Source organism: Hemicordylus capensis, chromosome 4 (assembly GCF_027244095.1).
Source record: "Hemicordylus capensis ecotype Gifberg chromosome 4, rHemCap1.1.pri, whole genome shotgun sequence".
NCBI lineage: Eukaryota > Metazoa > Chordata > Lepidosauria > Squamata > Cordylidae > Hemicordylus > Hemicordylus capensis.
The window spans coordinates 286,055,832-286,080,586 of record NC_069660.1 but is presented as its reverse complement, the minus strand read 5'-3'; the positions used below and the strand labels follow the sequence as shown (position 1 = coordinate 286,080,586).

At 42.9% G+C, this 24,755-nt stretch overlaps 1 protein-coding gene across 14 annotated transcripts in view; it reads right to left on the bottom strand.

Moving 5' to 3' along the window:
- Positions 1-24,755, bottom strand: part of VPS13B (vacuolar protein sorting 13 homolog B) — a 714,157-nt gene that overhangs the window by 484,108 nt on the left and 205,294 nt on the right. For all 14 annotated transcript variants that reach the window (XR_008306071.1, XR_008306070.1, XM_053245163.1 and 11 more), the window contains one exon: positions 23,146-23,319. Coding sequence is in view for 12 of the 14 variants with exons in the window: in XM_053245163.1 (XP_053101138.1) it covers positions 23,146-23,319 (174 nt within the window). In the remaining 2 variants the exon portion in view is untranslated. The remainder of the gene's footprint in view (positions 1-23,145; positions 23,320-24,755) is intronic.

Sequence of the window (24,755 nt, the reverse complement as noted above, 5' to 3'; positions counted from 1 at the left end):
GTGTTCAGCTCAACTTCGAGCCGAGCCAAACTGGGCCCTGTTTGGTTCAAGGGTGAGCTTTTGAACAGGCAAGGTTCAATGGCGAAATAGTTTGAAATCAAACAAGTTCACACATCCCTTACAGTGTCTATGTACAAAGATTCAACATAACCTTGTACCCTCTTCCATGAGTTTATTGCAGGCACCATGCCAGATTATTACAGCAAATGGGTAATTTATGTGCATGTCACATATTCCTATCCAGCCTGCCACTCTCTGGACAAGAAATGTGTGCTCTGAAGCTCATGTTCATGAAGCTCTCTGAACCACCCTGAGCCATTTTGGAAGGGTGGTATACAAATCAAATCAATCACTCAATAAATGTTCCCTAACAAAATGGAGGAAGAAGGGGTTGGATTGTGATATGGAAGATATGCACAGAACTCCCATTTTTCATAATGCCTTTATGCAGTGCCTGAACATGTACAGGAGGCAGCTAGAGCTTCTGTTCCCTATGGGATCATAGCAGCTATGCAGGGAACAGTTATATTCTACATAAAACAGAATGACCCCACTTTGCTATAAGCAAACATTTATCAATTTTCTATATTACTTGAGTGGACAAGCTGTATTTTAATTTCAAAATTTCCAGCCATCTTTGTACATACTAGTTGTCTCAAAGAATAACATTTAACTGTTTATTAATAAATCTATGCTTCCAGCTTCTCATGAATATTTAAGAGAAACATACTATTTCTAAAAGAGTTGGGAACATTATAATCTTTATGAATGGATAACCAGAGTGCCTGCAGGCAAGTAGGAGGTACTATTGGTGTTCAAAGCATCTGAAGGGGTGGAAACCCTAAGGGGGCCCATAAATGACAGGTTGTTTACCTGTAACTTTGGTTCTTCTAGTGGTCATCTGTACTCTTACACGAATTGGCTTTGCGCCTGTGCAGAGACCATGTCAGATTTTCTCCAAGCTGAATTTATTTACTGTGTTTTGGCAGTAGCCCCACTCCTCCTGGTGATAGGGGTGTGCATGGTCCGGAGTCCCCCCCCGGTCCGGCATGGGGGGGACTGTCGCTTTAAGCGGGGGGGGGGGGTAGTACTTACCGCCCCCCCCCGCCGCTCTTCCCCCTCCGGCGCTGGTCGTTTCAAACATCTTCTTGGGGTGGCAGAGTTCCTCCCTGCCACCCCTGCCCCCGTCGTTGTTCGTTAAGGCTTAAAAGAGACTAGCGCTAGCAGCGCGCATGTGCCCTAAACGGCGCACTTGCTTGTCTCTGATGCGGCGCGCGTGCCAGAGTCACAGATGAATGTGCGCGCCGTGCAGGGCGCATGTGTGCCACTAGCGCTAGTCTCTTTTAAGCCTTAACGAACAACGACGGGGGCAGGGGCAGCAGGGAAGAACTCTGCCGCCCCAAGAAGATGTTTAAAACGACCAGCGCCGGAGGGAGAAGAGTGGCGGGGGGGTAAGTACTACCCCCCCCCGCTTAAAGCGAAATGCCCCCGAACATCCGGACCTCTGGACCGCCGGACCGGTCCGGAGGTCTGTAATAGTGTGCCGAACCAAACCATGCACACTACTACCTGGTGATATGCCAATGTGCGTGGCTTCCCTCCTTCCGTCTTTGAGTCCATTGACCTAGAGAACTAAAGATGGGCACTTAAGAGCACAGATAACCACAAGAAGAACCAAAGTTACAGGTAAGCAATCTGTTGTTCTTCAATGTGGTATCTGTCCTCTACACAAATGGGCGCATAGCAAGCTGCACCCAGTGCATTTCTTACCTGGGAGATGGGAGATTATGCAAAGAGTGATGGGTGATTATGCAAAGAGCCGTTCCAAAGGAAGCATCCCTGCAGAAATTGACATCTAGGGTGTAGTGGTACATGAAGGAATGAAGAGATACCCATGTCACAGTTTGACATACAATGTCCAACAGGACCACACTGTCAAAGGTGGTGGAGGTTGCCACAGCCCTGCTGGAGTGGGCCTTGACACAAGTAGGTATGTACTAGGGATGTGCACAAAACCGGTTTGCCCGGTTCAGTTCGGATTCGAACCGGGTTCGAACCAGGAGGGAATGGTTCGGTTTTGGTTTTGTTTGAATCACCTCCTGGTTCGGTTCAGATTTGGACTGGTTCGGACCGGTTCGGACACCCAAAAATTGGTAGGATGGTAGCTGGCACCCAGGGGTGCCTGTCACCCAAACCCCAAAGCAATTGGACACTCGTACGATTTTTTATGAATTTTTGAAAATTATTTTTATTTTTTTCTCATAGGATATAATGGGACTCGAACCAGGCCATTATACCTTATTGTGGAGCACCCATGGGTGCCAACAACCACCCAAACCCTGAAGCAATAGGACAGTCCTACGATTTTTAATGAATATTTGAAATATTTTTAATTATTTTTCTCATAGAGTATAATGGGACCCGAACCAGTCCATATCCCCTATTGTGGAGCACCTAGAGGCACCAAAGCGGGGTGGGTGGTAGACAGACAGGGGTGCCTACCTCCCAAAAAACCCCAAGGCAATTGGACACTCCTCTGATTATTGGTGTTATTAAAGTATTTTTGAATTCCTCATAGAGAATAATTAGGATTGCAGCAAATGTATAGCTTCACGTCAGGGGGAAAGGGGTGTTGTAGAGTGGAGTGTGGTGGGTGGTAATTCCTAGGGTGGGCAAGGAAGTTATCAGAATTATTTGAAAGGAATTGGGCAAAGGGATGATTTTTAAGTGACTTTTGAAGTTTATGCGTCTTTAAGGTTTTACTCCATAAAGAAGCATGGAGGTGTCAGCAAATGTATAGCTTCACATCGGGGGCAAAGGGGTGGCCTAGAGCAGTGTGGGGTTGGTGGTAGTGCCAGGTAGGGGCAAGGAAGCTACCTGAATTTTTTCAAAGGATTTGGGCAGAGGGCTGATTTTTGGTGAATTGTTGAAGTTTACACATCTTTAAGGTTTTTCCTCATAAGCTATAATGGAGCTTTCAGCAGCCCCATAAGTGCACTTGGGGGGTGCTGGGGTGGCCCAGAGCGAGTGGTGGTGTATGGCACATAGGGTGCCAACCACCCCCATGGGTTGCTAAACCATGGCGTACAGGGTTCTGTTTTTTCTGAGGTGTTCTGAGTGTGGATTCTATGATAGCAAATGAGAGTGAGTGGATTCATGGTGTCTCATTGAAAATCTCATTTGCTATCATAGCAAATCGTAAAATAAAAAATCGTACGAGTGTCCGATTGCTTTGGGGTTTGGGTGACAGGTACCCCTGGGTGCCAGCTACCATCCTACCAATTTTTGGGTGTCCGAACCGGTTCAAACCGGTTCGAATCAAACCACCCCCTGGTTCGGTTCGAATTCGAACCTGCAGCTCGAACCTGATGGCTGGTTTGGTTCGAATCCGAACCTCCGAACCACCCCGGTTCGGATTCGAACCGGTTCACACATCCCTAGTATGTACATCCTTTTTGGCCAAATGGTAGCAGAGTTTGATGGTCTTGATGAACCAGTGGGAGATAGTTTGAGGAGAAGCTTGTCTGCCTCTGTTCAGGCCTGTGTGGGAGAGAAAGAGCGACTGTGATTGCCTCCATTCGCAAGTACAGTGTACATAAAACACTAGTGCCCTGCGGACATCAAGAGAGTACATGCAATGGTGGTCATCATCCGTAGGGTTTGGGAAGAACACAGGTAAGTGAGTGGTAGGGAGCGGTGGAATGTAGAAACCACTTTAGGAAGGAAGGTGACATCCAGGTAGAGCACCACCTTGTCACTGTGACAAATGAGGTAAGGCGAATCTACTCAGAGAGCTCTGAGCTCAGTGACACGTCTTAATGAGGTGACGGCAACCAAAAAGGCTACTTTGCAAAATAGTATGTCCAAGGAAGTCATCACCATGGGTTCGAAAGGTGGTCCCATGAGGCAGAAAAGTACCAGTTAAAGGTCCCAGGCAGGAACCATGACTGGGTATCTGGGTAAAGGTGGGCTGGGAGTTTTAAGAAGCATTAATCATGGAGTCCCTGAACCATGAATGAGTTTTCAAAGGAGAGTTCACCACAATGGCCACAAGATAGAACCGTAGATAGTAACAGGTAAGCACAGACATTCATAGTGGACAGGTGAGATGGGAGAAGTGTCCCTAGAACATAGAAATTGGAGAAAATGATTCCATTTTTGTAGATATGACTAACGTTGTAGGCTTCCTTGTCGCTGTGAGGACGTGTTACAGTTCCTGCAGGAAAACGGGCATATCCATCATGTAGTGAGGTGCAACCTGTGGAGGTCTGGATGATGAAGACGACCGGATCATTGAGTGAGCAGGTGAGGAAACTTGGGAAGCCAAAGATGGCAGCCTGCTGAGAATTGAAACAGGCGAAGGAATCATGGACTCCTGAGCCAGCAAGGAGTGATGATGATGATGATGATGATGATGATGATGATGATGATCTCCCGGTTGCTCCTCTTGTATCTTGTGGAGAACCCTAGAGATTAGCAGGAGCAGGGAGTGGGGGTGACTGGAGTGTGCCTGCCCTTCCCTGCTCTCAAGCAGTATTGGCAACACTGAGCATTGAGGGGTGACACAAAAAGATCTATGTCTGTGGTGACCCACTGTGTGAAGGGGGAGCGGAGGACTGTGTTCTCTTTGCCATTTGGGAGAGTCTGTGCCAGCCCTGCTCAGGCGATACACTTCTGGATTGGCCTTGCCCTGGATGTGGATGGCTATGTAGGTGATCAAATGTTGTATGTACCACTGACAGAATTCTAGGGGCAGGTGAAGGAGGACTGTAGAGCTGGTACCACCTTGTCTGTTCAGGTGTGCCTTCGCTGTCACATTGTTGGACTGGACTGTGATGACGGAATGCCTGATGATGGGCAAAAACCCTCTGAGGGCCTTGAAGATGGCTAACAGTTCAAGGACGTTTATGTGCTGTTTTTCCTCTTATATATCCCACAGGCCTTGGAGATGGAAGCCATGTGAGCTCCCCAACTGGTTTCTGATGCATCTGTGGTCACATGTTGTGGTAGAAGAGAATGAAATTGAGACCCCCATCAGTGTTCCAACAGAGATGCTCAGATATGCTCAGTCAACAACATCTGGGAATCCCTGTTAGAGGGAACACTGACCCCCATACAGAGATGACGAGGGTCTGCCCACCAGCAAACAGATTGGCAGATGTGATGAGGTAAGTGCATCCAATATGTTTGGGTGTCCTTCTGAAGCTAGAAGTGGTGGAGGAACCATTGTTGCAAGGTGTGAGAGTGGAGACAAGCGTGGGGGAGAATTTGTGTCGTGGAGACCATGTAGCCTTACAGTTGTTGCACCATGCATGTGCAGTGCCACTGAACTCGCAAGATGGACAGTAAGTGTAGAGATGGCATGGATCCAGGCCATGGAACATAGATTTTTGCATGCATAGAATGGAACAGGAGACCTATGAACTTGATGCAGGTAGGGGAATTGCGTCTGAATTTCTCATATCTGATCTGTGGACTGTACTGATTAGGAGGTCTATCATGGCTACCAGGGAGTGTTGCCTATGATAAGCCAATAGTCCAAGAATGAAAATAACTGGATTCCCTGTTTCAGAAAAGCCACCATTGGGGCCATACATTTGGTGAAAAACCTCGGGGCAGAGGTCAGGACGAAGGGTAAGGACTTAAATTGATAGGTATGGTTCCCAATCTTGAAAAAAGAGATAACAGTGGTGCAGGGGGCAGATGGTGAGGTGGTAATAAGGATCTTTGAGATCCAAGGGAATGAACAATGTCCCTTCCTAGAGAAGTGTGAGAATAGCTGGTATGGTCTGGAAAGCATCTGTATGTGATGCATCAGTTGAGTTCTCTGAAGTCCAGGATGCGAAAAAGGCTGCTACCATGCTTGACAATGACCCAGAGGGCATCCAGACACTCCCTTTTCACTTGCCCTGGCATGTGCATGGTGTTGGTGGAGGGGTGGGCACCGGCAAGGACCTTTCCACCCATTCAAAACTCCCAGGTCTGTTCCATCTGTGTGCTGTATACAGATAAGCAGGGGCAGGGAATCGTGGGAGAGGACACTTTCCTCTGCTCCCCCAACCCCAGGGCAGATGACAATAATGCACCTGTACATGGCGTGAATGGCCAGGAAGTGGGATGGTTTAGGAGGCACCTTGGCCGCCATCTCTGGGAGCAGGAAAGCAGTCTCCAGGACACTACTCAGAGCACCCATGGCCTGACACTCTCATGAGTGGGTGTAGTCTGTGTGGCCATTAAGTGGCCACATTCATCATCATGCCTTGATAAATAGCAACCAGGGCTTTGCTCATGAGTAACCAGGAGTTATAACCCACACCCCGGGAAGTTGCTGGGCCCCACATCCGCATCCTTTCTTTTAAAAAAATAGAAAATATCCCCCTGAAGCCTCCCCACAATCTTCCCATGTGTGGATCTGTAAGCACCCAGAGAGCATCTAGATGCTGCCTTTTCCCTTGCCCTTGTGCGTGTGTGTGGTGCTGGGGGAAGGATGCACAAGTGTGGGGATGGACGGGAGAGGGGAGCCCCTATTCTCCGGATACTGCTGGAGAGTGGGGTGGCCGTTCCAGGGTGTTGGCAAGAGTATAGTTGTACACATGGATGTGTGGATGGGCAGGCAGGCAGAGGGCATGGTATCGCAGCAGCTTGTCCGCGGTCCCCAAGACCAGGAATGTGCTCCCCGGGATAGCACTCCCTACGGCTGCAAATCAGAAACCATCCTTGCTCTATTCAGAGCACCCATGGCCTGCTATGGGAGTTGTTAGGTGGAGAAGGGGATGAATTGTTCTCTTGTATCAGATCTGCTGTTTCAGGGCAATACTCTTCTCTCTTTTCTACTCTGATGGTCCATTTCACGAGCTGTCTGGGGGTGTCCCAGACCAGGACCAGCGTTGAGGCATATGTAGATCTCCATGCAACGGTGATTAATAGGGGTAGAGAGCTCCGATTTCCAGCTCTTCTGGGACAGCTGCATCGCCCATGGGGGCCGCGGTTTGGGATGCACATCTCCACATCAGCAGATGGGTTGGCAGGGCATGGGGTTTGAAAGTGGCTTGGCAGCAGTCACCAAAACCAGGACAGCACTTGCCCAAGTGCCCATCCCCACAGCTTTCCTGCATAGAGCATCCTCCCTTGCTTCCCTTAGTCTGCCGCTTTCATGAGAGAGCGGTCCATGGGGTAATGGGCTAATGTTACAGCATGCAACAAGCACACAAGCTCGAACACCACAAGTACCATCTCGTACATGATGCATTAATGACCCAAAGAAAGTTCTGATGAGAAACATTATGGGGGCAAATATTCCCACCTAGGAAAGGGGCTGTCTCCCTATTCCCATCCTTTCTGTGTGAAAAATACAACTTGGCTGCTTCAGCTTACCTGCTGCGGTGCTCTGCTTGTCCTGCCAGTTGGAGTATTTGTGCTTATGGACATCCATGACTGTTCCCCCTGAGTGGCTGTGCAGTATGACAGGCTGGCCAGTCTGGGATGCGGTGTGATGGCACCCCTGTTGCCTGGCTACTCCATAGCTGCACAGCTGAGATGAGGGATATGGCTCATTCTCCAAGCAGCTGCCAGTGAGAAGTGCTGAAAGCATGTAGCAGCCACATCCTCAGATGGGTCTGCGCTGCCACCTCTATGATTCAGGTTTTGAAATGGATGCTTAACCGTGGTTATAGCCAAGTCTGCATCTGGGTGTACCTCTTTGACGGCAAAAACGCAGCTACCAGCAGCGAAGCTTAGAGAAAACCTTTCAGGTGGTATAGAAATATATTAAATAAATAGGTAAGTAAGTAAGTAAATAAATAAATAAGGTTTATTGGTCAAGGGAGTAATGCTGTAGTGGAGCAAGAGGTTGTATTGCTACTTGTTTGCACTTCTTCTTTGGCTTCTGCACAGCATCATGATCCTGGGTAGAAGACTTCCGTTTCGGAGGCTTCTGAGGGGACTGGGCCATTGTATGAGCAGAAGTTGCAAACATCTCTGAAACCTTCAGGCAGGGTTTCTTTTTATTTTGGGGTGGCATAGAGGAAGCGATCAAACCTGTGGGAAGCAAGGTCGGGTTTGTCAGAAGGGCCAAGGTCAAAGTGGATGGTATCAAAGTGTTCAGTGCCAAGTTCGATCGATGCAGAGCCGCGAACTCAAGAGAAAGCCTAGAAAGACCTGATATTAGGGCGTCGGAAGGCAGAGTGACATAATGGGCTGTGAGCCGGATTGAGTCTGAAGATCCCACCAACCACCCTTGAACAGCAGCTTCAGGTTCACCCCAACTAGGGCCGTCCCTAGAGAGGTGCAGGGCTGGGAGTGAATCAGTATGGGCGGGGCCTCTTTAATATTTCATATGATTACAAAATCATACTAATCGATAATATTCAGTGTAAATAGTATGAGTGCGTGAGGTTTTTGGATATGTACAACCAGCTTGGGCATAAAGTGCATTTGAAAAGAAAAAAATAAAAATAGAAGCACAACACATGCTTCACAGTTCTCACTCAAGCCTTCTGTGTTGCAAACCAACTTGAGCATAAAGGTAAAGTTGTGCCGTTGAGTTGGTGTGGACTCCTGGCGACCACAGAGCCCTGTGGTTTTCTTCGGTAGAATACAGGAGGGGTTTACCATTGCCATCTCCCACTCAGTATGAGACGATGCCTTTCAGCATCTTCATATATCACTGCTGCCCAATATAGGTGTTTCCCATAGTGTGGGAAACCAGTGGCGATTTGAACCAGCAACCTCTTGAGCCCTAGGCAAGTTACTTCTCCGCTGCGCCATTAATTTATAATATAATATAATATAATATAATATAATATAATATAATATAATATAATATAATATAATATAAATATAAATTACATGTTTATTCCAGAAGTTTTTGTAATTTTCTGCCATGAAAAAAAGCCACTAATAGGACTTTTTTGGATGTTTCCCCCCCCTTCAATTCAAACAAATGTTAAAAACCAAAAATTTGTCCAATCCACTTCAAATTAAATATACATAGCTCTACCACCCTGCCCTACATCTGTGCTCAGTACCAAAGCCCTATTCCAAGTCATTCCAGGTGATCTAAAGGCTGGGGCAAAAAGGCGGGTGCTTTACCCTTTTTTATGAAGGCAAATGGCAGAGTCCTCCATACGAAAGTGGAATGATGTTCTAAGAGGGGGGCTTCAGTTCCAGACATTTTTGTAATCTTCTGCCATGAAACAAGCCACTTATAGGACTTTTTTGATTTTTTAAATTTTTTTAAAAAAATATTAAAAATCAACAGATTGCCCAATCCATTTCAAATTAAATATTCAGCACCTTCCCAATCTGCCCTACATCTGTGCCAGATATCAAAGCCCTACAGCAAGCCGTTGCATAAATATTCAAAATGGGGGGATAACTACAAAAAGGAAATCACATTATACCTCCATTACTAGGTCTGAAGAGGAGTCTTTCTGTTTGAGGCAGGGCAGAGCAGAGGGCGTGCACAGCACTGTGGTGGGCATGGGCAGACAGTGCTAGCCACTCTGCCTCCTTTCTTCCTTCCCTGCTGCCTGCAGCCTGCCTGCCAGTCGGCACTGGAGAGCTTCAGGGAGCTCTGCAGATAGAGGCCTTTCTGGAAGCCTCACCACCCACCTGCTGAACAGCTGAGAAGTTGCAGTGGAGAGCAAGGGAGCTGTAACAGATTTTGTGCAGAGAGCCTTTCAATAGCAGGCAAGTCTGCGCCTTCCTAAAAAAAAAAAAGGTCAGCTCTCGGCTGGGCTACAGGGCGGGGTAAAAAGATGAATTGCTAGGACAGGGAGAGAGAGCAGGGCAGGCTGCAGTGTGCTCAGAGCGGGGCCTGTGCCAGCGCAAGGCTCAGAGAAATTCAGCTTGGAGAAACTCACATGTGGTTTCTGCACAGGCACAGCCACAGCCCCTGCTGCTTCTCAGCAGGAAAGGTGCCTAAAAACATCCACCATGCTCAGGGAAAGACTTGGGTAATACATGCACACCACGGATATACTACAACATTCTATAGTGGGTCCATACCTGTTTCTCTCCCATGCCCATAAAATGCTATGAAGAATATGTAAAGCAAGTGATGATTTCCCAGAATCATGCTTCCAAACATCATCTTATCTTTGAGGGGCTTTAAAAGTAGTTTTCTATGGAACTTAAATGTTTTGGTTATAACTGTACCTTAATTTGAGCGAGATTATTTCTAAGATACAAGATGCTACAGAATTGTAATTCAGTGCTATCTCAAACTAACGGAGACTGGCTTCAATTTTTGCCATTTCTTAGACCAACTTTACCAAAAGATTAGGGCATCAAGCTTTTGAGATGCAGATATTTTCCTTAGAGGAGCAAAATCAGAAAAAAGCAGAAGATGCTTTCTTGTATGCTAGCCTTTCTGTAACATTGAAGATGGCACTATTTCCCTCTTACTAATTATCATGCTTCTCATTTACTGCATTTTTTCATTTCCTTCTTTCTTTCTGGAGTAGGAAGAGGGATCCCCCAGGGATCTGTACTAGAACCAGTACTTGTAAATTTATTAAGAAATGATCTAGATCAGTGGTTCCAAACCTGGAAGCCTCCAGATGTTGCTGAACTACAACTCCCACCAGCCTCAGCTACAATTTATTGAGGCTGGATATGATGGGGGTTGTAGTTCAGCAATCACTGGAGGACCCCAGTTTGGGAACCACTGATCTAGAAGTTGGGGTAAGCAGCAAGGTGTTCAAATCTGCAGATGACACTAAACTATTTAGGGCAATGAAATCCCAAATAGATTGTTAGGTGCTCCAAAAGGATATTTCCAAAATGAGTGAGTGAGCAACAAAATGGCAAATGAAGTTCAGTTTAAGTTAAGTGTAAGGTAATGGGGATGGGGGGAAAATCAAGCTTCACATATATGTTGATGGGGTTTGAGCTGCTGCTGACTGAACAGGAGTGGGATCTTGGAGTTGTGGTTGGCAGCCAGGGCTGTCCTTAGGGCATGGCAAGCAGGGCGGTCGTCCCTGGCCCCCCTCTTTTAACCCCCATTAGAATTAACTGGAAGGGGGCCCTGCACCGGCTGATTTGCCCCAGGCCCCACACCCCACCAGGGCTCTCTAAGGACAGCCCCGTGGGCAGCACATTGAAAGTGTTGACTCAGTGTGTGGCAGCTGTGAAAAAGACAAATCCATGCTCGGGATCATTAGAAAGGGGATGAAAATAAACTGTTAATATTAAAATGCCTTTATACAGCTCTGTGGTACAGCCACACTTGGGAGTACTGTGTACAGTTCCGGTCACTGCATCTAAAAAGGGACATTATAGAACTGGAAAAGGTACAGAAGAAGGCAATCAAGATTATTAGGGTCCTAGAACACCTTCCTTATGAGGCAGAGCTACAATAACTGGAGCTTTTTAGTTTAGAAAAAAGGCGACTAAGGGGACATGATAGAGATCTATAAAATTATGCATGCTGTGGAGAGTGGAAGAGGAAGATTTCTCACTCAAAAACCAGGGGTCATCCCATGAAACTGAAATTTAGGACTGACAAAAGGAAGTATTTTTTCACAAAGCACACAATTAAACTGTGGAACTCTCTGCCACAGGATGTGGTGATGGCCACCAGCTTCAATGACTTTAAAAGGGACTTAGACAAATTCATGGAGGTCACAGGTCTATCAATGGCTACTAGTTTTGATTGCTAAGGATTACTTCCAGGATGAGAGGCAAGATGCCTCTGAATACCTGTTGCAGGGGAGCAAGAGCAGAGAGAGCAGGGACGTAGCAAGGTTGGAATGGGCCCAGAGACAAGATTTTAAAATGCCCCCCCCCCCACTCAAAGTCCAGGGCCTCCGCACACCCCAGGCCCCCAAGGATTTAAGTCTGATATTCCAAAATAAGTATGCTGCCTGCAAATACATTTCACTGAATACACACACGCACACATCACAATATATAGTGATATATATTGAGCACTATACATTTGTTTTACTTTTAATGCCTAGAACACACTAGAAAGACGAATGATTAAAATGGGCCCCTCGCTGCAGATTAGCAAAGGAGACTTTCAACCATGCAGGGTGAGCCTATGTTTGTTTTCTCAGAATTCTGAACAAATTCAGTCAAGTTTGATTGCAGGAGGTTTTTCACAGGAGGCTTTTAAAGCCCTTTAACACACATCTCCTCTGAAATAGAGGTGCTGCATTCACATGTTGGCCAGATTTACCCTGAAGTCCCTGCAAGTTATTGGGGAGCAGTTCACACACAAGAAAAATAAAATAAAATAAAAGCACAAGACATGCTTCACAGTTCTCACTCAGACCTTCTGGGTTGCAAAACAACTTGAACATAAGTGCATTTATAAATGAATGAATGAATGAATAAAATAAATATAATACTGTTTCTTCCAGAAGTTTTTGTAATTTTCTGCCATGAAACAAGCCACTTATAGGACTTTTTAGATAGTTTTTTTAAGCCAGCAAATTTTCCAAGCTGTTTAAAAATAAATATTCAGAGACTTCTCAGTCCCTCCTCCCCATATCAAAGCCCTATGGCAAGCAGATGCCTATATATCCGGGGGCGGGGAAGGTAACCACAACAAGGAGTTCACACTCTACCTGGCAGCAAGGGGTCTTCTGCTGCAGAGAACAGTGGTGGCCACTCTGACTGCCTCCTCCTTCCTGGCTGGCTTGGGCCCTACTGGAGTTCAGGCTTCACAGAGGCCTACACGAGGCCTCCGTGGAAGCCCCGCCCACCCGCCGATCAGCTGAGAGGCGGGAGAAAAGGAGCTCTTTGCAGCTTGTCTGCTGCCTGGATTGCCATCCAGGAGAACAAGCTGGAGAGACGGCGAACAGGGCAAGTGGCTGAGGGGCCTTGGGGATGGGCAGGGGGCAATGGGGAGTCACGTGAGGTGCCTCTGGGGGGCCCCTCCAGGCAGTGGGGCCCCCAGACAACTGTCTCCCCTTGCCCGATCGTTGTTACGCGCCTGAGAGAGAGAGAGAGTGCCTCCATCTCTTGCCTGTGGGCTTCCCAGAGGCATCTGGTGAGCCACTGTGTGAAACAGGATGCTGGACTAAATAGCCCTTGGGCCTGATCCAGCAGGGCTGTTCTTTGCCCAACAGGGCAAATCCTATTACCACGAAGCACATCACTTCTTATTTCTGAACTGAATACCTAAATCAAAAGGAAGATCCTTTAGCATTAAAGCTTGCTTCCAGTTTTAAGTCAACCACCACCTTTGAGACAATGAGTACTTACACAGCACAAATCACTTTTGTTCACAGTTACTCACTACAAAAGTTGTACAATCTCAAGAAACAAAAACATATAGGCCATCCTTTCTGTTGAGTTTCATTATTAGATCATATAACTTTTTAAAGGTGGATGGAAGACCAGCTGTAATCTGACAACAGGCAGGCATGCTGATCACCAGCAATATGAGTGAGGATAGAAACAGACCGACTGGGAATTTGTGCCTCCTTCCTTCCTTCCTGGCAAGGAGGAATTTGCAGCACAACTGCCTGATGCTTTTGGGGTGGTTGCCCAAGGTTTTGCACTCTTCTGGAAACCTTTATGGAATACTGAAGAACAAATTATATGTCTTTGTTCTTTTTTCTCCAGACATTTAGGGATAAAGTAGAATGTAAATCTAACACAAATAATACATTTCAAAGCAGCATTTGTAATTAAATTTAATATGGTAACACAAGAAAGATAATACATTATGACACGGTGCTATTTATTTGTAAAAGAAGTATATTTGAAATCTATGGTTGCAATACTCTGTGTTGGGTTCAGTCAAGACCCATTGGTTTAGGCAATATTTTTATAGGTGTAGCGGAGAACAGCTTTGCAGCCCAAGTGTTCTACCAACATATGGATCACAAGTTTGTCAAATGCTGCCATTTTTGTTACAAATGTTTTGGCATTTACTTTCATGTTTTCCTTCTTACTAATGGTCAGCTTCCATCATCATATGAAGCACTAAATCACAGGGATTAAATGTAGTTAAAGACATTGGAGTCCGTTTAAACATTAACAGAAAGTAAACAGCTACAGTCTCTTCTGCCCATCTTTAGCGTGAAAGCAGATGGAAGTTAAGAGAGAGTGAGCGAGTATGTTTCAAAATGAGTAGGAGCTACTTCAGTATCCTAGCCAACATACACTTAACTCAATTAAAAACAGGTTTTCATATTTAAGTTTATGCCTCAGGAAATGCAGACTCCATAATGGATGTCAGACATCGAAACCATATCTGCACTTCTACTTACCTTGTATCATGTAAGTGTTTTGCTGATAGCTGTTTGAACAGCCATATTAAACTATACATCTGGGAAACAAAGTCTGATGTTGACATTCCATACATCCACCGTTTGCTGGTTCTCATCACATAGACATTTTTGTTTTTGTTTTTACGTTTTAGAAGCTTCAATACCAACAGTATTGGTATTTATTTACTGTTGTATTTAAGAAAAGTTATATCTTGGTTAGAGGAAACTAAGAAAAACCAAGATGTAGATTTTGTTTTTCTAACAAGATAGCAATAGCAATAGCAATAGCACTTACATTTATATACCGCTCTATAGCCGAAGCTCTCTAAGCGGTTTACAATGATTTAGCATATTGCCCCCCAACATTCTGGGTACTCATTTTACCGACCTCGGAAGGATGGAAGGCTGAGTCAACCTTGAGCCCCTGGTCAGGATCGAACTTGTAACCTTCTGGTTACAGGGCAGCAGTTTTACCACTGCGCCACCAGGGGTTCTTGCCTAAACCCAAATCTTCTATCTAACAAGAATTCCCTTTTTAAAATTAATACTTTATTGAATATTTTTCTCATTTACAAAGTATTCAATTCCCCATTATCATTGTATCCCACCCTCTTACCTATTTCCCAAATCTCATATTCGTTCAACGAATGAGGGGGGAAGAAAAGAGAAAAGAAAATAGAAAAGAAAAGAAATTACTGTAACATATGGGTGCCTAGGTGGATTAGCAATAAGGAGATCAGAAAATGTATGGTTGTCTTATACACATGGTTCTAGTGTATGTATAGTTCTAGGAAATTGTGCCAAATCCTTAACCACTTCTCTGATTTATCATTCTTGGTGAAGGCCCATTTTTTGTGTGAAGCTAGATCAGGTAGGTCTTGTACCCTGTTCTCCACTTTAGGAGCATTAGTTGTCTTCCATTGTTACAATATTAACCATTTTACCCCTCAATAATAAACCAATCACTAGCCATTGTCTGGAACTCAAATCTAAGTTCCAAGTATTTGGGATGTACCCCAGTATTGCCTTTTTGTCCTACAGTTCTAAATTTGTGTTCATTGTCATGCTTATTAAGAACATAAGAACAGCCCTGCTGGATCAGGCACAAGGCCCATCTTGTCCAGCATCCTGTTTCACACAAGTGGCCCACCAGATGCCTCTGGGGAGCCCACAGGCAAGAGGTATGTGCATGCCCTCTCTCCTGCTGTTGCTCCCCTGCAACTGGTATTGAGAGGCATCGTGCCTCTGAGGCTGGAGATGGCCAACAGCCACCAGACTAGTAGCCATTGATAGACCTGTCCACCCTCTATCTGTCTAAGCCTCTTTAAAAGCCATCCAAGCTGGTGGCCATCACCATTATTCTAATAATATCTTTCCAGAAGCTTTGTATAATGGGGCAATCCCAGTCTGCATGCAAGGAGAGTCAGCGTGGTATAGTGGTTAGAGTGCTGGACTAGGACCAAGGAGACTCGAGTTCAAATCCCCATTCAGCCATGATACTTGCTGGGTGACTCTGGGCCAGTAACTTCTCTCTCAGCCTAACCTACTTCATAGGGTTGTTGTGAGGAGAAACTTAAGTATGTAGTACACCGCTCTGGGCTCCTTGGAGGAAGAGTGGGATATAAAATGTAAAAATAAAATAAAATAAAATAAAATAAAATAAAATAAAAGTGTACTGTGGCATCTCCAATAATCACTACCTGGGATAAGCTTTAATCATTCAAGGCAGGCTGGAGTCCAGTACGCCCTAAGAATGATCTTTTGCTGTACAAGGCATAGCTTAATGTCGAATGCACTAAGTTTAACAGCAAGAATAATTTCCCACCAGTGCATTGATTCCAGCTTACGAGTGAGTTCTCGATTCCATTTGTCCTGAGTTATATCTAAGTTTGGAATAAGAGCATTGTACACTGTGATAGACAAGTGTTTATTAAATTAGGTAAAGAGTTGTCTCTAATTGCCTATTGAAGAATACTTGGGAGTCTCTGGAGTTGCAAGAACATCTGGTCCAAATTTAATTGAGATGCTATGTTTCAGTTGCATGTACTGCAATGCAAATGCTGGTAGCAATTGAAATTCATCCTGTAGAACTAAAAAGGGCTTATAAAGATTGTTAAGATCTGTGGTAGCTGACTGATTCTTCTTAGCGCCCATTGTTTCCATATCACTGGGTTGTTGTTTTTTAAATCAATTAGTATATGTGGATTTCCCCATAGTGTCATCTGATATATGGGTCAAATTTTAATCATCTGGCAAACTCTTTCCATGCATGTTGAGTAGCCTGGATTGTGGGGGTGTAGTAATGAGGATGTTTAAGGTATTTAGAGCCTAAAACTGCCCAGGTTTCTAGAGGGTTCAGATTGGATCACTCTGTATTAGCCCACTCTTGAATCTCCTGTTCAACTTTTACTCACCAATGCATAGCTTGAGCCAAAAGGTATGTGCTGCAGTATTATTGCAGGTTTGTCAGATTCAAGGCCCCAGTTTTTGTCGATAATTGGAGTTTGGAATATGTGATTTGGGGCCTTTTAACAAGAATTCGAAGAAGATAGTTGCCAGCTTACACATGCACCACACTAACAAAGTACAATTCCACGCATCAATAACATATCTGCCCTTTAAACTATCCACCTGATTCAAGTTTTGTATTTATTTATTTATTTATTTAAAAATTTTCTATGCTGCCCAAAACTTGCGTCTCTGGGCGGTTTACAATTAAAATCATTTAAAACATTAAATCAATTAACGATTAAAATAAATGTATGTATGTATGTATGTATGTATAACCAAGCTCACTCTGGTTATTCTTCCATAAGTATTTATGCTTTATATGGTATTTGGAAAACGCATTTTCCGTTTTCCAAATACCATATAAAGCATAAATACTTATTGCAATCTGTAGTCTCGTTGTTCTGTAGCTTAATTTCTATCTTTATCAACTGTAAATTTTTTTCCGGGCTGGGGGGGGACGGGGGGGGACTAAGTGATCTGAAGAAGTGATCACATGGGCGGTCAGAAAGAAACTGGGAGGGCACAAATCCGCCAATATTAATGGATGCGGAGCACACACAGCCAGCGGCTGGGGGCGTCTTGAGGAGCTAACAAGTTTTACCCAAAGAAGTCTGTGCAGGTGCAAAACCCACTATTTCTAAGTGTCGTTGGGTCACTATCCATATCCATAATTTGTGGTGATGTCTCTGTTCAGCCATTAAAAAACCCACTATTTCCTGATCAATTTCAGTTTCTGATTTACCAGCAGTTTTGCCAGTGGAATAAGATTAGAGTAGCACTATAAATACACCCCTACATGGGCTGGAATCATAGCAGAAAAGTTGGGTAACAGATGGAGCACAGGAAAGGAATTGCTTCCCACTTGCTATAGGTAGCTAGATCACAAAATTTCATAACCTTAAATCTGTCACAGGTTTTTATAAGCCAGCAGATGCAGAAGTGATTTGGGGCTGAACAGGGTTCTCTGAAGTATCAAAAGCCCTTTACAGAGTTTTTTAAAAAATTACTTACACTTGTAGAAACAACTTAATGGAGATTAAACTTCTTTACATTCACTAAATCTTTTGAAAGTTATTATTTAAATCTTATATATGTTATTGTTCCTAAATCAGCAAGATTTTATTTTTCAAGTACTATATTTGCCTGCACCTCTTCTGTTCCTCCTCTTTAATCCTTATAAATCTAAAATGCTGAATTTGCTATATCACAATTTCCATAGGAACAGAACATTACATCATAAATACAAAACTATGACTTCACCACAGGATCTGGCAGTAGGAGAACCTGCATAGCATCAGAAAAAACAATTTCTTCTCCCCATAAAATTATCTAATAGCGACTCTGAAATACAGACTCTAATTCAGAAATGTACCATGGCAAAACATGTACTTTTAAGCACATAATGACCCAAGGATTTCAGTCTGAGTGTAGTTTCCCCTAAAATTTTAAACATGAACATAAAAGAATTTTAAAACCAAGGCTATCAAGGAGTGCTGGCACTATAAAGCTTTAAATGGCCTGGACACAAAGTATCTTAGAAATTGCTTCCCCTGGGACAACTGAGATCATCAGATGGGGTTCTTTTCCATATTCTACTCCACAGACAAGTTTGTTCTCTCTCTCTTTGAGGGGGGTGGGGTGGGAGAGAAAACTGTGGAATGTCCTGCCCAAAGAAGCCTACTAAGAGACATTTTCTGGAGACGGTTTGTGGAGCTATCATTTTTAATATTTTAGCATGTGCTGTCCACTATCTGCTACTCTGTTATAGGAAAGTGTTATTGGTTCGTTTTAAGCAAAGTTCCATGGTCATATTTTATTGTGGTACAGTTTGGATCTGTAGATATTTGTAAATGTTTGTATAGAGGCAACATGACGGAAAAACAGAATAGAACAATTATTAAATAAGTAGAGTACTCTCACATTCTTGATGGCAATTGGACTGTATGGACAATGAAGTAGCCAGCCAACACTCCTCTTGACATGACTGCTATCTAAAAAGCCTTGTGTAACCATTTGAATTATTTTCAACCTGCTTTTTAAAATTCTAAGGGGGCACATGTAAACTTCATTAATTTCAGCACCTGCTTAATTCTCTCCTATCAAATTAAATGCTATTTATGAATGTTTGATTGGGCCATGCTTCCAAAAAAATAAATATAATACAAATACATTACTAAATTTAAATAGATACAAAACTCACTCAGATATCACATTAGCTTGCTTTTCTGCTTCCAAGCATTCAAGTAATGGGAATATATCAAACAATGAGAAGGCTAAAAAAAAAACCTTTGTGCCACAGCAAAAGTATCTTAAAAGACTGAGTCTTGGCAGTTAGCATAATCTTTTTGAAATTATTCATATTAAGATTAAAGACCACTTTGTTCCTCTATTCCCACAACTGGCTGGTATGGTAAAGAGATCAATCCCCTACTTTTATATGTAACATCTTTAACATTTGCTCTCTTTTCTGTGCCTGTGATTAAATGTAACATTCTGAAATCCCAAAGTTCTGAGAAAAGCATAAATCCTTGTCTCACAGCTGCTGTTTGACTCTGGAAACACATGCATTTTCTTTTCAAGCCTCGACCATCAAGAAATCCCAAAGGACTTGGGCTGGAGAACACCTGTATCTCTTCATTTAGCTCCAATAACAGAGTATAAACTTCAAAATTACAAAAATAGATGCTATGTTCAGCTGTAGTTACATTTTGCTCCTAATTCCCGTGAACAAAAATGCTAAGAGCATGAAATCATTCAAGCAAGCTCTGTCATCAGAAGGATAAGATTTTTTTTCCACCAGAAATCCAGTGGGAACATGATAGAAAACTGGCAACAATTACAGATAAAGTACATAGTTAAGTCCTCAGGGACAGAAGAGGAAATGTAACAAGATAGATGGGTATAATTTTTACACTTTTATGCCCAAATCATAAATGTGAATTGTCTTTAATTACTGCAGTGTTCCTACTCATTTGTCATATTTTTAAAAAGTGTCCAAGTCCATGAATTAAATATTTTGACACATTACACATTTGTGTAATATATAAAATAAAAGAATGCAGCTAAAATGAGAATTTGTGGGCGGGGGGGGTACCTCCCTGTTTGCAGTTTAGACTCTGTTAGAGCTGATGGCATCTTGGGCTTGAATTGTGAATAGGAAAAAAACTGAAAACTTCATTTTGCTCTCTCCTGAATAATAAGAAATGAGGCAACAAACCTGGATTTTATGCCCATCCCTTCCTTTCTAATTAACCCCACTGAACAAAATTAACCTTCACAAAGTATGGAAGTATCAAGTAACATTGTTGCTATTATAATTTATGTTTCTGCAGATTGCAGTATGGGACATGCCCCTTATGCTTTTGGGTAGGAGGGGAAAAAGTCACTCGTTCAAATATTCTTCCTACCACAAAAAACAAATTTTAGAGTCATCAAGAAGATTCAGAAGATATTATATTTTGTGTGAACATTTAAGAAAGAATACAATAAACTATCACTCTGTAATGTATCAGAGCATCCCACCCACCACACAACCCAAAGCATTAAAGAAATTTATAAAATTGTGTTTGGCATGACTTGACACACAGTTCAAATGTTTTCTTTTTATTCTATTCAAGACCAGCAAACAAGATCAAATTGAAACATTGCTAAGGATATATGCCATTCAGTTCAATATTAGTGCAAGATCAAGTGATTTGTTACAACCTAGAATACATTTCTAGCAAGCAATTAGAGCTTCCCACGATAGAGATGCCAGTAACTAGGAACAATAGAAAATCTTCACAGATGAAGTGAAATAACATGACATTGTTTTTCAAAACTTACTAGGGCTGCTTTAAAAATTATTTTTTTCTTTACACACAAACCTATTTTCTCCTTGTAAGAAAATACACAAATGTAACGTGTGAAACTGAAGCAAATTTTTTCCTACCTCGGGCATATAGAATATGTAGTCAGAATACTAAAGAAAAGAAAAAATGCATCTGGTTCACACAGCTATCTTTAAATGAAGTTCTGTGTGTACTGAATCTTCTGTGTATCCCAGCTGCCAGTCTAAACTGCTGCTACAGGCCACTACAGCTGATGGTGAGACCTATTCAAGAACTTTCCTTGCCCTGGAACCATGCTCTTTCTAAGGAATGAGATGCAATCCCTGCTGTTCAGCAATACCCCACCCCACTCCCGCAGTAAAATAAAACATACCATCTTTCTTTCTTTCAGGCACTAATTCCATGTGTGGCAGCTCTTGCGAGAGTTCGCAAGCGAGCTGCCAGCAGGGAAAGAGGATAGCAGCGGCGCCAGACAGGCAGGCAGGGAGAAAACGGCAGCAGGTGGGGGAAGAAAATGGCAGTGGTGGGCTGGCAGCCAAAGAAAATGGTGGTGGGGGTGGGGGGAGAACTAGAGATGTCGTTGCTCTGTGCCCAGCACAGCTAGTTCAACATATTGTTTTATTGTTGTATCCTGATTTATCAGTGCCACTGAATGAAAAACAAATTAACACACATGGAAAGATCCAAGAAAGGATCTTAACCTAATGACTAGCAAAATATTTGTTATGCCAATACTGGGATTGTTTTGATGAATTATACCTAAACCTGCATTCCTACAAGCCTGAACTAAGACCATAAATTCTGTTCTTGTGGTCTACAAGTATTATATATTTGCTAGTGTTTCCATAGATCCCTTCATACTTCAAGAGAAGTTTGCATCTCAATGTGTTGGGGTGCCCTACCCTCGACTAAGGGCAATCATTCCATGGCCCCATTCACAGTCCTTACCCTGCCAACTGCGGCATTTGTTGGCCTCCTTGCCAGCTGCACAACATACAAGGTGGAAATTGGACTGAGAGAGCTGACTGAAAGGCAACAAAAGGGAGATTCGTCCCATGACATAAAGGACATGTCTGAAAGGGAATGTGGTAAGGTGGGGGCAGGAGCAGAGATGGGGCCAGGGAAGGGGCAAACAGAACAGAAGACAGGAGCAGTAAAAGCAAAGTGGGGAAGGCAGAACAAGCAGAAGATTGGAACAGCAAAGGGGTGTATGTGCGGAAAAAAACACTTGGGAAGGAATCAGACAGGATTTAAAGGCAGAACAGGAGGTGGCCGAGGAAGAGAAAGTTGGTGGCTCGGAGGCTGTGTGAGAGCACTCTAATATCCTATGCTGAAGCATCAAAGGGGAAAGGAGAAGGAGCAGGGTGGAGAAAAAACCCTCCCTCTCCCAAATTGAGGCCTCTAGCAGATAGGCAGGTCAGTCACACTTTGTATCACTCTACAAAAAATTCAGTCAGCTATCAAGAAATGCCATTCCTATTGTTATGATTTCACTGCCCACAATATCATGTTGTAACTGCAAAGAGTACAAATATCAATTTACACTATTCTTTACTTCCTATTTGTCACACCGTGCACTCAAAATTCTACTTTAGCAACCCATTGCCAATTAGAAAGGCTCATCTCAGTCTTTCTGCAAGTAGAACTGTTTTTGAATCTTTTCGTTTAAACGCTTTCTCCTTGGGAGATAGCATGAAATTCTCTTTTAAATTTCAATTTCAACCCTAATTCTACCTTCCTTTTGCCTACATATATCTTTTGATTTCATGCTAGCCCAATGGAGAACTCAATATGACATTCCCTCTGCACTTTACAGGGTCATCCTAGAAAGAGTAAGAAGCACCTATAGGTTGCTATACAATGTTCAGAATTGGTAGATACATTAACACCACTTTACTCAGCTTCCTAAAGAGTTTACAATAACATTTCATTTACTCAGATTTACAATGGTCGACATCACACATAATTTCAACATCTTCCTTAGAACTTGCAGTGGTGCTGCTGCAGACTCAGAAGCAGCAGCACTGCTGTAGATAGCCAATAGTAGCACTGCCAGTTTTTCCATAATTATTTCCATTGTCGCAAATGGGGCAACGTACTGACATGTTGGTAGCACTACCACCAGTTCTCTACAGTGGTGCCAATGTTTCTGGGTCTTCAGCAGCAATGCCCTAAGTTATAACAGAGAAATCAGAACTGCACATCATGTTGGCCAATAAGAGTAAATTTGAGGCAATATATCATATAGCAGGAATTGCCAAACTGCTCCTGGTTTAATCTGTCTATACATATAGAATTAACTGGAACACAACTTTGTTTGCATTATAGTCACTTAAAAAGTAAAGTGACACAAAAGCAAATTATGTGTTGGTTACAAAGGATAAGATGAAGATACTGTATCTTAGCAGAATGTAAGGACTCTGTAATGTGCTCCAATTTCAACTTTCCAATTGAGATTACTCTCAATATGCACTTGATAGAAAACATCAACAATTCTAGGGTGCCCTAGAATAGTTATGAATAGTACATTAAACACAGAGCAATAATAGAAAACGTTTTCAAAATGGTGCACTCACCAGAGCTATAGCTGTAATCCTTGTGCTGAGGGATTTGAATTGTAAAGGCTAATAAGTCTGGAGCCAGGAGAGATTCTGGCTTTCTGCTTTCATTCAGCCACTTGCTGCTGTGTAAGTCTCTGGTATCAGAAGGGCCTTGAATTAAAGGGATCAGCTTTTCTTTTCCACCATCACCTAAATGCATCATTAAAACAATACTGTGATTCAATTAACAGATAGACTGTAGGCGCTACAAAACTTAAACATGCATTAACTATATAATCACAATGTCATTTATTATGCTAAAGAAACCAGATAATACTGTCTTTATTTAGGGATCAAATAATATTTCCCAGAAATTAATCAAAATAAGTTTTCATTTGGTAATTTGTAATTACTATGCATAGACTAGATTACACCACTACTTCACCTGCAAACATCTGAAGCACATTCAAGTATCTTTACAATCTTTAAAACTGTTCAGCACTGGACTGCATAAAATTTATGCTTTTCTCGGGAAGTCATGAACATCCTTTACCTTTCAAAGCCTCTTCAAAATAAAAATAAAGGTCTTTAAAATGTTTATTTCTCGATTGTACCTGAAATATGTAATTGGATGCTAAGGTGCCTTGATCAAGCAGAAATGTACCACCACCACCACCCCCACACACACACTTCTTCCAGTTCTCCCCATCACAGAAACTCCTAGCACTCTATACCACACATTTCTAGTAGATTCACCAACCCTTAGGAGTAGGTTCTGGGGGGAGCGGAGGCTGCAGTGGGATGGTTGAAAAGCCCCATTGTGTGAGCAGAACATCACTTGTGCTCCTATAGACCTAATCTGTGGATTTCAGGCTTCTATAAAGTCATTTACAATAGAAGTCTGTGGAATTTAGGGATCTTAGGAAACAAGGTAGCTCAAGGAAGTTACTAACCAAGCACAAATAAGAGACTAAATTCAAGAATCTATTCTGTCTCACATCTAGTCACAATGCTGAGGTAGACTGGACACACCCTCGCATTATAATGTGAAAGGGTGCATCTCTGAAAAGACCATGGGGAAGATTTTCATCTTTTCTCAAGAATGACTAACCAGGAAATTCCCCCCCTGCATATGGTCCCACATAGATAGACCAATTTAAGGCACCTGCTGGCTCCTCAATTCACCTGTTCAAAACTGTACTAGAGAAACTGCACTAGAATAGAAATGTTGCTTCTCAAAAGCAGTAATAGCATTTTAAAGGTGTTCTTTGCCAACAAAAGAATGAAGATAATTAATGTAAAAAAAATCCCATCCTGGTGTAAAAATGATATGAAAATGTCTCAGAATTGTTGTTGTTGTTATGTATTACATTTATAAACCGCCCCATCCAGAGGCTCTGGGCGGTATACAACAACTTTTAAAAGACATAAAAACACACAATTCAAAACACAATGCTAAAAACAATGTTAAAAAAATTCAAAAACAAAATCATTTAAAACCAATAAATATTTTTTTAAAAAAACAACATTGTTTGTGGGCTTTTTGTTTTGGTCAAGAGACACTGAACAATGGTTATACACTAACTAGTCATTGAAAATACTGCTCCAGCCAAATTAGGTGTTGCGCCCTTTTGTCAATGGACTTC